The sequence below is a fragment of the Centropristis striata genome, chromosome 6 (genome assembly GCF_030273125.1).
Source record: "Centropristis striata isolate RG_2023a ecotype Rhode Island chromosome 6, C.striata_1.0, whole genome shotgun sequence".
Lineage (NCBI taxonomy): Eukaryota > Metazoa > Chordata > Actinopteri > Perciformes > Serranidae > Centropristis > Centropristis striata.
In genome coordinates, this window is record NC_081522.1 from 41,178,254 (window position 1) to 41,192,779 (window position 14,526).

General features: G+C 37.6%; 1 protein-coding gene across 1 annotated transcript in view; it reads left to right on the forward strand.

Moving 5' to 3' along the window:
- LOC131973745 (transcription factor SOX-6-like) overlaps positions 1–14,526 on the forward strand; it is a 215,551-nt gene that overhangs the window by 149,745 nt on the left and 51,280 nt on the right. Inside the window, exons 8-9 of the mRNA XM_059335806.1 lie at positions 3,159–3,279; positions 7,169–7,248. Coding sequence (XP_059191789.1) covers positions 3,159–3,279; positions 7,169–7,248 — 201 coding nt within the window. The remainder of the gene's footprint in view (positions 1–3,158; positions 3,280–7,168; positions 7,249–14,526) is intronic.

Below are 14,526 nucleotides of genomic sequence, written 5' to 3' on the forward strand. Positions count from 1 at the left end.
GAATAGCTACTTAATTAACTTCTTGTCTTGTTTAAGCTTGTTTGCTGCATTTAGTTTTATATAAGAATAATTATATTTGACTATACAGTTCATTAACAGACTCAAGAAGCAAAACAATTCACCAAAAATGCCAAAAAGCTGCAAGAAAATGTCTAAAACCAGCTTTAAACTCTGGAGAGGAATTATTTGTAGTTATATTGTGTTTTAAAGCTGCAGTAAGCAGAGTCTGACCACTAGGGGGCTTTGGAAAGATTTATACGTTTTTTCCAGTATACGTTACTTATATAAGTATAGCTACTTCTTTAGCGTTTCTTCACATTAAAGCTGAGTTGGCAGCATTCTTGTCTTGTTTAAGCTTGTTTGCTGCATTTAGTTTTAAATAAGAATAATTATATTTGACTATACAGTTCATTAACAGACTTAAGAACCAAAACAATTCACCAAAAATGTCAAAAGGCTGCAAGAAAATGTCTGAAACCAGCTGCATGAGCAGAACTAATAATGAATCAGTGCTAAAGTGAAATATAAATACAGAAGCAATAGCAGTGATACAGAGAGAGAGAAGTAATTAATTTATAATAATCAGAATCTATTGTGCCTCCGCAGGTCACTGTCAATAAAAAGAAGTGCTTTCATTATTTCATCCTTGCACATTTTATAACTGGAATTTAATTGAGGAAATTGATTTGCACAATATTGTTTTCAAAGGTGGAATATAAAAAACAAGCTGCGAGAATGGCAAATATTTTTCATCTTTAATGTTTTTCTATTGTGTGCAGAGGATAATAACAATAATAATAATAATAATAATAATAATAATAATATAATATAATAGTGATAATAATATAATATAATAATAATAATAATATAATATAATATAATAATAATAATAATAATATAATAATAATATAATATAATAATAATAATAATAATATAATAATAATATAATAATAATAATAATAATACCGATGGTACCTGTATGAGTGTTTTCTGTCTGGTGGACTCGTTGCCCTCGTCACCTCTCCGCCAACACAGCTCCATTAATTCTGAGTGTGTGTACACATGTTCCTGGGCTAGGTGTGTGTGTGTGTGTGTGTGTGTGTGTGTGTGTGTGTGTGTGTGTGCTAGAGGAAGGGGCCGTGTGTTTTCTTAGGGGTCTGAGCGTCTCGGGGCCCCCAGCACCACCTCCTGCTCCATTCATGCCTCCTCCTCCTCCTCCTCCTCCCCCCTCCTCCTCCTCCTCCTCCTCCTCCTCCTCCTCCTCCTCCTCCTCCTCCTCCTCCCGCTAAAAGAAGATCTTTGTGTGTTTGTGCTGCTGAAGCAGCCCAGTCAGTCCCAGTGTTCCCACAGGAATACAATGAATGGGACCATTTTGTCCCACTCTATAACTACCACACACACACACACACACACACACTCTCTCACACACACACACACACACACACACACACACACACTCCTCTCTTCTTCTACTTCTTTTTTTTAGCCGTTCAGACGGACAGACTGGGTTTTATTCTCCTCGTTCTCTTTTCTCCTCGTCACAAGACGTCAGACAGCTTGTTTCTGTCTGTGTGTGTGTGTGTGTGTGTGTGTGTGTCTGTGTGTGTGTGTGTGTGTGTGTGTGTGTTGGTCAGGTGATGAACACATGTAGCTGCACACTGACCAACAATACAAACTCTAAACACTCACTTTTATCAATTGGGCTCTCTTAATTTCCTTTTAATATTATTATTATTATTATTATTATTATTATTATTATTATTATTATTATTATCATAATTATTATTATTATTATTATTATTTTTGTTATTATTATTATTATCATTATTATCATTATAATTATTATTATTATTATTATTGTCATTATATTATTATTATTATTATTATTGTCATTATAATTATTATTATTATTATTATCATTATCGTTATCGTTATCGTTATCATTATTATTATTATTATTATTATTTGTAACTGCCTTTTGAAAGGTGCTATATAAACACAGTTATTATTATTATTATTATTATTATTATTATTAATAAACTGTAGGTAAAACTTTAGGTCTAGTTTATGTATTTGCACAGTTATCATAACATAAAATAACAAAGATAATTAATAATATAAAGTGGAGGAAGAGGCAGAAAAAACCCAGATGGGATTATTTAAAGCCTCCACCTAACATTTCATAATGTCATAGTTATAAGTTAGTTATAAATAAATAATAACAAACTCACTCTCTCTCTCTTTATTAATGCTCTTTGAACCTCTCTCTCCCTCCCAGAGGACGGAGTCTATCAGCAGCATAACCAACAAACGCTGTAAACAACACAACATGCTGATTGTGTACATTCATCCTCTAATGATGGAGAGACCGGGGGGAGGAGGGGGGGGGGGTCAGGAGGAGGAGGAGGGGGGGGGGGGTCAGGAGGAGGAGGAGGAGGAGGAGGAGTGATAAATGATGAGTCGGTATTAAAGGAGATGAATGGATGAATGGATGAATGGAGGTAAACGGGACGAGTCGTCCTCAAACGTTGTTCTGAAAGAGAAACGAGAGAAGAGAAACAGGATGAAGAGAAGAAGTGAAATGATGGAGAGAAATGAAAGAGATTCAGAGAAACCAGGATCATAATGTTCTTTCTTTTTTCATTCATCCTTTATTCATTTTCTGGAGGAATCATTGAGGGAAACCTCTCATTTAATAAGATTTTAACAAGTCTGTCCCCCTGTCTCCCTGTCTCCCTGCCTGTCTGTCTGTCCTCCTGTCTGTCTGTCTGTCTGTCTGTCTGTCCTCCTGTCTGTCCCCCTGCCTGCCTGTCTGTCTGTCCTCCTGTCTGTCTCTCCCCCTGTCCCCCTGTCCCCCTGTCTGTCTGCCTGTCTGTCTGTCTGTCTGTCTGTCTGTCCTCCTGTCTGTCTGTCTCCCTGTCTGTCTGTCTGTCTGTCTCTCCCCCTGTCTCTCCCCCTGTCTGTCTCCCTGTCTGTCTGTCTCTCTGTCTCTCTGTCCGTCTGTCCCCCTGCCTGCCTGTCTGTCTGTCTGTCCTCCTGTCTGTCCCCCTGCCTGTCTGTCCCCCTGCCTGTCTGTCTGTCTGTCTGTCCTCCTGTCTGTCCCCCTGCCTGTCTGTCCCCCTGTCTGTCTGTCCCCCTGTCTGTCTGTCTGTGTGCAGGTCCAGGGCCACATGCCTCCTCTGATGATCCCGGTGTTTCCTCATGACCAGCGTTCTCTGGCTGCAGCTGCTGCTGCTCAGCAGGGCTTCCTGTTCCCCCCCAGCATGTCCTACAAGCCAGGTACACACACACACACACACACACTCACTCACACACACACACACACACACACACACTCACACACACACACACACACACACACACACACACACACACACACACACACACTCACACACACACACTACAATTGCCCTAGATAGGTAAGCCTAAAACAGAACTTTTATGAAGTGAAGTCCAAACAAAATGTCCAAAAAATGCATGGTCCTTACAAGGTCTAATATTCTGATTAGTCCCCATAAATATGCTAGACCAGGATGTCACACACACCCACACACACACACACACACACACACTTACAAACAAACACACACAACCTGATCAAACCCTGAGTCTTAAGCCTAAAACAACAATTTTATGAAGTGAGGTCCAAACAAAAATGTCCAAAAAATGTCCTGTCCTCACAAGGTCTAAGATTCAGATTAGTCCCCATAAAGATACTAGACCAGGATGTCACATACACACACACTAAACACACTCTTTCATTCCGAGGACTCTCTTTTGACTGCATTCATTTTGTTCTAGTCACAACCTAATTCATAGGTGTAATAATTTAATTTCACACAAAAAAGTCCCCTCCAAAGAAGGAAACATAAAAAAATAAATCTTGCAAGTAGAGACACAAAACCAGGACCAGGCCTGTGTGCAGTTATGATCATATTCAATAAGATTGCAGATATAAACAATAAATAAATAAATAGGAGCGTGGAGAGAGGAGCAGCACTGTAACATGGGATGAGATTTGAGATATTAAAGAAACGCAAAAAGTGTCAATTTAAACACATATTCTTTGTTATTAATCCAGAAACAGTTTGACACTGAAGCTCTGTTTACTGAGTGGGTTGCATGCCAGATATTTGCATCATCTATTGATTATTTTATCCATCAAATGTCAAGACTTACTGCAAGAAAAAGCCCGTCACACGTCCTCAGAGCCCAGAGACACACCTTTAGGTTGCTCACTTTGTCTGAACAAAAGTCTAAATACAGTAAAAAGATTTTTATTGAATAACTTTTGAATCAGTTAAAAAAAGTATAAATCATCATAGTTGAGAAGCAGCTCAATGCTTTAAATGTTTCATCAATTTTCTCACTCACGCACACACGCACGCACACACAGAATTGTCCTAGATAGGTAAGCCTAAAACAGAACTTTTATGAAGTGAGGTCCAAACAAAATGTCCAAAAAATGCACGGTCCTTACAAGGTCTAATACTCTGATTAGTCCCCATAAAGATACTAGACCAGGCATTAATTTTGTTCTAGTCAGAACCTAATTATTAAGTGTAATAATCTATGCACACACACACACACACACACACACACACACACACACAAAACAATTACCCTAGATAGGTAACACACCAGTGAGTGTTAAGGAAATATACGTTTCTGGATAAACGTTCCACTCCCCGAAGATAAAAACTCTACAACTCACAGCAACTTCTCACACACACACACACACACACAGACACACACACACACACACACTCACACACTCACACACACACACACACGCGGGTGGCGGTCCCTGTTAATGAGGTGTGTCAGGTGAGGAATGTTGTGGAAATGAGCGTAGAGATTTACAAGCTGCTCTCGTTCTCTTCAGGAACAATACGTTGGACACAGAGACGACAGGAATGTCTCACACACACACACACACACTCACACACACACACACACACACACACACACACACACACACACACACACACACACACACACACACACAGAGGAGCATGTGGTGGTGGTGTGTGTGAACATGAAGTGGATCAGACAGACAGAAGACTTCTTTTCTTCACCAACAACCTTAAAGTATTTCATGCATGTTGCTCATTTGCAGCGTTCCAACGATTTATTATCACGAGGACGAAAAGAAACCTTTAACCCTTTGATGCTCGACATGGAGCACCTTCTAACGCTCAACATGCATTCATCTCCGTGTTATTAATGCTGCTGTGTGTTTAATATCTTTATTTATTACAACAGATCATTATATCCATGTTTCCTTTCATACTTTATGAAGGAAAATAGTTTTTGTTTGTTGACCTTGTGCATTAGAAGAGTAGTGATACAAAAAGTGATTCACTAAATGAACAATGTGAGTTTATGTGTCACTATGTTTGTCTTATTTTGAAGGTTTAACTTTAAAAGAGTTGTTAGAACCACCAGATTACATTAAAAAATCACATATTTTAACATTTGAGGCTTATTAGAGCCACCAAATAATAATTTCCATTGGAAAAAACACCAATTTACCAAACTAGGATAGTTAATATTTGTGTCTTCTTTGTCAGGTTTTAAATTGGTGACAACATATAAACACCTTCTAATGCACAACATGGGTCAGAAATCACCTTGTGACTTAGAAGAGTAGTGATAAAAAAAAGGGTTTTTATTCAAAAAGTAAGAAATGAAAACAAAAAATGAGGATGTATGATGATCAAAAACAAGTTATTAGAGGAAAACCTGCAATACTGAATGATGAAATGAATTTATTGCAAAGATATAGAATATAAAAACTCAGTCGGGTCACTTTAGCCCAGGGGTCTCAAACTGGCGGCCCGCGGGCCAATTGTGGCCCTTGTGATGATATTTTGTGGCCCCCACCTTGATATGAAAGTTTAATGTGAGTTTTATATGAATGGCACTTTACCGTGTTGTGTGTGGAAGGTCCCTTTAATTACTGTTTTTTAATTTTGTGTCTTTTTTTAAAATTTTGTGTCTTTTTTTAATAATTGTGTGTCTTTTAAAATATTTTTGTGTCTTTTTTAATCATTTTATGTCTTTTTTTAGTCATTTGGTGTCTTTTTAAAGTAATTTAGTGTTTTTTCAGTAATTTTGTCTCTTTTTTTTAGTCATTTTGTCTTTTTTTAGTCATTTTGTGTCTTTTTTTGGTCATTTTGTGTCTTTTTTAGTCATTTTGTGTCTTTTTTTGGTCATTTTGTGTCTTTTTAAAGTAATCTATTTATCTTTTTCAGTAATTTTGTGTCTTTTTTAGTCATTTTGTGTCTTTTTTTAGTCATTTGGCATCTTTTTTTGGTCATTTTGTGTCTTTTTTAAGTAATTTATTTATCTTTTTCAGTAATTTTGTGTCTTTTTTAGTCATTTTGTGTTTTTTTGGTATTTTTAATATTGCCTCCAGCAGCTAATTAGAGTGTGAGACCCCTGGTTAGACCATGTTGTGCATCAAAGGGTTAAAGACACACAGAGAAACACAGTTAAAGTGCTTCTTATTGTAGGCCTCTCAGCACCACCTGCTTTCTTTCTGTCTTTCTTTCTTTCTTTCTTTCTTTCTTTCTTTCTTTCTTTCTCTCTCTCTCTCTCTGCGTCTCCTCGTCCTTCAAACATTCCTCCAGGTGCGCCTCCTCCTGTTGCTCCTCCTGCAGCAGCTTGTTCTCCCTCCAGGCTGCTGCTGCTGCTCACAAACACATTAAAACACATTATTCTACACTCTCCTTCCACTTTACTCTGTTCTCAACAAAGACTCGGACATGGAAAACCTTTTAGGACCAACAGTCGGGATCTGCTCCCACTGAGCTGCTCAGGGTCAGCAAGCAGGTAGTAAACTCTGAATAAAACTAGAAAACACTCCACCAGGCATTCAGTCAGCAGGGAGACAGACAGGCAGACAGGTAATAATAGTAACAATAATAATACTTTAGATTTTTATAGCGCTTTTAAAAGGAACTCAAAGTCGCTTAACATAACAGAATAGAGACAAACACAAACACAAAATGCAAAAAAACTAAAAAACTAAACAGAGAAAAGACATAATGAGTTTTGTGGGTAAAGAGTCAGTTATTGTGCTGCAGCTCTCTCTACTATATAATAATAATAATAATAATAATAATAATAATAATAATAATGTGTCTGTTTGTGTGTCCAACAGGAGAGAACTACCCCATGCAGTTCATTCCATCGACCATGGCGGCTGCAGCAGCGTCTGGCCTCAGTCCGCTACAGCTACAGGTAAGACCAGCACCGGGTCCCCGCAATGCACCAGGTCCCCGCAATGCACCGGGTCCCCGCAATAACCTGGTCCCCGCAATGCACCTGGTCCCCGCAATGCACCTAAACCACCTCAGCATGTTAAGGGCCGGCTGTGGCTCACTTGGTAGAGCGGTCGCCCACTGATGGGAGGGTTGGTGGTTCGATTCCTGACTATGGCAGCCTACATGTTGAAGTGTCCTTGGTCAAGATACTGAACCCCAAACATCTCGTGATGCTGCATTTATCTGTTTGTGAATGAAGTCCTGCTGGTGGCAGATGGCTCCAGTGTGCCCTGGTAGCCTCTAACACCAGTATGAATGTGTGTGTGAACAGGTGAATGAGTCAGTCTGGAGTGTGAAGAGCTTTGAGTGGTACAAGAATGAGGTTTATTTTACTTAAAAATATCAAAAGTACAAGATTATTCTTACTCATAACAAGTGACTTTTTCTTTGTTCACATCTGCAACATTTACAGTTCTTTATTGAGCATGATAGTGTTTTGAAAGTAAAAAAAAGATTCAAAATCACATTTTATGTTGGACTAAAGGACTAAAAAAAAGACACAAAATGACCAAAAAAGACACAAAATAACAAAAAAAGACACAAAATAACTAAAAAAAGACAGAAAATGACAAAAAAGACACAAAAAGACAGAAAATTACAAAACAAAGATGCAAAATGATTAAAAAAAGACACAAAGTGACAAACAAAAAAGACACAAAATGACTAAAAAAAGACACAAGTGTTGTAAACAGGATGAAAAGGATTCAAAAATGGACAAAATAGCCCAAAACTCCATAGTTAAAAGTGCAAAAATTAGGTGTATTTTGCTTAAAAATAGCAAAATTATTATTTTATTATATGAAAATATTTAATTACTTAAATTTCAGTGTTTGCAGTGAAAAAAATCTCTATATAAGTGCAGGTCCACAACCAACACTGTCTGTATGGTTTCCAATAAGGAAGTAAAAAAGCATTTTCCTTTAAAATGAAGTTGTACATATAAACGGTGAGTAATGATAAAGATAAAGTGACAGTGAGTGAAGGCGTGGAGTCTGCTGGGTGTGAGTCTGTTTGTCTCTGATATGTTTCAGTCTAATCTCATCTAATCTCATATAAACTTTGGTCCCTGCAGGAAACAAAAGCTTTTATCATGTCAAACAGTCTTTTGTTCCTCAACACAAACTGTTGAATCAACGAGAGTTAAACTGAGCGCTTCAGCAGAAGGTGTGTCTTAAATAAACTGAGATTGATTCACAGTTTCAATGCTTATTTTCTCCTGTCATGCTTTAGGAAAACTCACAAACTAGCTGGATGCAAACACACCAAATATAAATATATAAATATATAAATATATAAATATAACCCAAATGTGCTCTGAGTCTTCAGTCACACAGACCTTCATCTGGAGGTTTTCATCTTTTTGGTTTTTACTTTTTAAAAAGATATTTAGCCATGTCTTTTTTTTTTTTCAGGAAAAGAACTGGAGGCATTTTAATTACCTAAAGGTCCAGAAACTAAAAAATACCAATAAAAATTGTTTATATTTCATTATGTCCTTTTTAGAAACACCTTTTTTGTGCAGTGAAGGAAATGAAAAGTCGTGTCCATCGTTTTGTTACTTATTATAGCGTTGCAGAAACAAGAAGAGATTAGACAGAAAAAGACAAAAGACGCAAAAAAAGACCAAAAAAGAAATAAAATGACTCAAAATGACAAAAAAAAAGACAAAAATGACACAAAATGACTAAAAAAAGACACAAAAAGAAATAAAATGACACAAAATGACTAGAAAAAGACACAAAATGACAAAAAAATAAATAAAATGACACAAAATGACTAAAAAAATACACAAAATGAATAAAAAAAGACACAAAAAGAAATAAAATGACACAAAATTACCAAAAAAGACACAAAATGACCAAAAAAAACACAAAATGACAAAAAAAGTGTTTGATATAAAAATATCAATGGGTGTTTCCAAACCACAAGATTTTGTCCTCAAATCTCTTGTTTTGTCCACAAACCAAAGAGATATTCAGTTTATTGTCATAAAGGAACAAAGGAACCAGAAATATTCACATTGAAGAAGCTGAAATCAGAGAATTTGGACTTATTGTCTTTAAAAAAAAACTGCTCAAACCAATTATTGAATTATCAAAATAGTTGACGATTAACTTAATAATTGATTATTGTTACATTAATCTAATAATTGTTGCAGCTCTAAAGTCGTGTCCATCGTTTTGTTCCGTTTTATAGCGTTGTAGAAACAAAAAGAGATTAGAGAAGAGAGGAGAGCGTCTTCAGCCTCTGATGAGAGTTTCTCCACCAGATAAAGCAGAAAGTGGATCAGAACAAAGCGAGCTGAGGGTGAGAAGGTAGATATGGATGAATCCTGAGGGTGAACCAACCAGGAAACAACCAGCAGAGAAAGAGAGAAAGAAAGAGAGGATGAATAGAGAAGACAGGAAGATAAGAAGCAAACTCAATCAAACTCCTACTTGTTCCGACCTCGCCCCGAGTTCAAGTGTGTAAAAAAAAACACCGTTTTCATGAAATAAAAACACTTTTTAAGGCTCGTATCCATTCCCGACTCCACCACTCCATTGTGGTTTCCTGTATAGCTGCTGCATGAAACCTTTTATGTGTTTGGAGTTGAGACGTGGAGGCCAAGGCTGTCACCAGCCGCCTGGCGGCAAAACAACACGCCGACGACTCTCGCCTTCATCTGAGAGAAAAGAGAAATAATTGCTGTCATGACTGCAGCGACAGGAAGTCAGAGAAGTGGATGTGACCCTGTTTGATTGACAGGTGAACTGCAGGTAGAGTCAGCCATCAGGTCAGGAAAATAAAACAGAAAGTTAGTGTTTGCTGCCTCTTTGTGCAACAAAACCAACAGTCGCACTGTAAAAAATGCACTCAATGTACATTTTAGGGTGAAAAACTGACAGTGAAAGACGTGAAATGATTAATTAATTTAGTTTTTACAGTTTAAAAAGCAACAACAACTGCTGCACTGTAAAAAAAAACAGTAAAAACCAGCAGCTGTGGTTGCCAGAACTTTACCGTAATAAATACGGTGCACCTTTTTTTTGGTATTACGGTAAAATCATTGTGGCTTTTTTTGGTCGTTTTGTGCCGGTTCTGGATATTAGCGTCTATTATTGGGTAACTTTGTGTCACTTTTCGTAATTTTACACCTTTTTTTGTGATTTTATTTATACTTTTATCTTATATATTTTATGATTTTATCTTTTTTTTTTAGAGTATTCTGAACTCAAACCCTGTTGTGTTTACGGTAGAAACCAGCAGTTGTGTTTGCCAGAACTTTACCGTAATAAATACGGTGCACCTTTTCAAAAATATTACGGTTAAATGATTGTATCTCTTTTTATTGGTCAATTTGTGGCTTTATTTGGTCGTTTTGTGCTGATTCAGGATATTAACGTCTATTATTGGGTAACTTTGTGTCAATTTTGGTAATTTTACATCTTTTTTTGTGATTTTATTTATATTTTTGTTCACCTAGTCTCTTTTTTTGGTAGTTTTATCTTTTTTTTAGGGTATTCTGAACTCAAACCCTGTTGTTTTTATGGTAAAAACCAGCAGCTGTGGTTGCCAGAACTTTACCGTAATAAATACGGTGCAACTTTTTCTAATATTACGGTAAAATGATATTGACACTGTTGACTTCACGTTTAAGGTTGACATTTTATTCCATATTTTACCGTATAAATACAGAGTTTTTCCATCAAAAGAAACGCTGTTCTGCCATATAATTGACAAGAAAATACTTGCTGCATAAATTAACGATTTTACCATTAAATATTACAGTATATTTCTGTTAGAGATATGGTGTTTAGTACATTTAACAGTAAGAAAAAGTAGTTTTTACAAAAGTTAAATGCAAAAATTGTGACCAAAAAAGACACAAAATGACAGAAAAAAATTAAATTACTTAAAAAAGAAACAAAATAACCAAAAAACCCCACGAAATAACCAAAAAAAGACACAGCATTATTTTAAAAAGACACAAAATGACCAAAAAAAGACAGAATTATGAGAAAAGACACAAAATTATTTTTTTTTAAAGACTGTAATCCAACACAGATAAAAATGTTGCAGTGACAAGACGCTTTTTTATATTAAAATAAAAACACAACCTTTTTCGAAAAAAATAAAAACCCAATTTCAGCCTCAGCTTCTTCACAAGGTTCCCTACATGTGTCTTTAAGGTGAGTGAGTCATCACTGTAATGTTTTCTATCCCAGCGCTCCTTTTTACTCCTTCACTTCCTCCTCTAAACCCCCGGAGGGACAGACGATGATGATGAAGGAGCAGCCCAGCGTGCATTAAACACCTCGTTCCTTAATGAATTTAATGGAGTTAACTTTGTTCATAAAACAACATGACGCGAGGCGTTCACATGAAACCGACGCCCACTTATTATCTGCTGCCTGTCAGCTGCGTCACACAAAAGCTCTTGTGATGAATCACAGGAGGAATTCCTGCAGCACAACACCTGGCAACCGGCAATAACTCCTCATCAACCGCTGCCGTTGACACCTGTGGTTGCAGACATGAAGCGCACAACTCAACATATTTGCACAAGAAAGAAAGGAGAGAAAAAAAAGGGTGAAACAAAAACAAAAGAGAGAAAAATGAAATCTCGACTCCTTAAAAGGCGGTTTTTTGGAATTTGACGAGCCGACCCGGCGCGCCACCTTCCACCGCGGAGACGAACAAAAGAGGCGTGAAGCTTTTCACTGAGACAATGTTGCTCCATCATGTCACTCATTAGCAGAGCACGGCTTCTGGCTGCTGCACAATCCTTATCGCACTTTATTCAATTGGTATTGTGGTGTTTGTCGTACGGAGGCTCTCATTAGCGGCTATTGAGTTAGCGCAGCGCGGCGCGGCGCCGAGCCGCCGACCGCCTCCTCTCCTGGCTTTGAAATGATCAAAAGAGTCTCTTACCTCTCAGTCAGAGAGGTGAGAGGCTGAATGGAGGATGTGGGAGATGCTTTAGAGACGCTTGAGGAGCAGAATGAGGAGCTGAATGAGAGAGGAAGCGTCTCCTGGGCAGGAGGAGCGCTGGGGGAGTGCTCCTCACACAGAAAAGATGATTATCTGAGGGTTCATGTATCTGAGAGAGGAGGAGGAGGAGGAGGAGGAGGAGGAGGAGGAGGAGGAGGAGGCTTCCAGCATGTTTGGACATTGTTGTGACAACAATAGCAAGATAAATCCTGGTGAGATGTGGAGAAGAGTGTGTGGTTGTGTGTGTGGTACAGTAGAGAGCAATAAAACACCTGCAGGGTTCAACTCATTCACTCTTTAATGTGGTGAAGTCAAGTTAAGCTGTGTGCTTACAAAACTAAATAAAATTATAGTGAAATTGAGCTCATGGGCTTCCAGGAGCAGCGAGGGTTAAATTCCCGTAATGACTCCATGTTGGCTGTGAAGAGAAACTTCTCAGCTTTCAGAAAACATCAGACATTTTCCCGTTTACACTGTAAAACGTAAAATGTAAAACTGTAAAATTACAGTAAATTACTGGCAGCAGTTTCGCCAGTAAGGTACTGTAAAATTACTTCTACTGTATTATAGAAATACAGGTTTGTTTACTGAAAAACTGACTCGAAACTAAGAAAAAAAATAGCGCAATGTTTAAATGTTTAACTCTAAATTATGTTACAACTAATCCATAAAATACGCTATATTAGCTTCACTGGAAAAACAACACATTGTGATTATTTCAGCCCAGACAAAAATTAAATGAAATAAAACTTTTCTTCTTTTAGAAAATAACGGCTTTATTTTCCCGACATGCTCAGCTGAAAACCGTAAGTTCCTGAATGCCTGAGCAATCATGATAACTCCCACAATGCATTGCTTTCACAGCAATATACTGTACAATCATAATACAGCAAGTTACTGTTAGAATTTGACTGTAAATTTACAGCAAAGTCTTACAGTGTAGTTATTCTGGTAAAAGTGTCGCTGGTGCAACACTGTAAACTCTGGATGTTGTGTTTTCACTGTGTGCAAGTGAAAAGTCTTCAATTTAACCATCATATTACAAATCACATTTATTTTGCGGCGGCGCTGAAAATTCAGCAAAAAACTAAGCATCTTCAAAAACTAAAAACTAAACTAAAACTAGCAAACTGACTCTAAAAACGTATTAAAACGAACTGAATTTGAGAACAAAAATGTACAATGAAATTAAAACTAAAATGAAATAATTTGAAATGAAAAATCCCAAACTATTGTGACCAAGAGTGTGTGGTACAGTAGAGAGCAGGAGATCTACTGGAGACAATAAAACACCTGCAGGAGCTCTGAACACTCTTTAATGAGCTGAAGTTAATGTTCAGCTGGTTAACCCTTTAGAGTTTGGGGTCATTTTGTCAGTTTTTGACTCCTTTTCCTTCTGCCTGTGTGTCTGTAGCCGTCCGGTCTGGTCTAACACCTGGTCTGCTACGATCTCTGTGTTGTGTTTGTGTTTGATGAGGAATGAGATGCTAACAGCTGCTGCTCTGATTGGCTGGAGATATTTATTCTGTGTAAGGGTTAAAGGGTTAAAGTGTTAAAGTGAATCAACTCTTTATCTCTGTGAACCTGTCAGACTGAGCAGCTGCATGAGTTTGGAGTGTTTCTGTGTGAGACAGATGTAGGGTTTCCCTGGACATTTCTTAGTAACGGAGCTATTTGTTAAGACTTTTAGCAAACAAGTAAAAAAAATGATATATGCAGATATTTACTGTATATTGTCTTTATTTTTAAAGATTTTATTTAAAAAATAACTTCCGGTTTTTGCTGTTTTTGACAATGTAGCTGCTGCTGTTAGCTCAGATCTTTATCTCCTTTAGATGCTCCAAACGTCTTGTGGAAACCTGAACTAAGGAGGTAACTAGCGAGGTAACTAGCGAGGTAACTAACGAGGTAACTACTGAGGTAACTAATGAGGTAAGGTAACTAGCGAGGTTGTGAGGTGGTGTGTGTGTGAGCAGCACTATCTTTTAGCCCTCTGGTTGTGTATCAGCGAGCTACGCTGTAGTGCTACAGCAGCATCTCTCTCTCTACGAGGCTCTGCTGCTCCATGGCTCTGCCTTCAGGAGGGGAGGACAGCACCAGCATGACCCATAACACTTCTTTACTCATCACTGATTAATCAGCATGATGCTGCATGCTGACCTCTGACCTCTGACCTCTGGCTGTCTGCAGCCGGTTGATGTTTAACGGAGGACAAACTCTC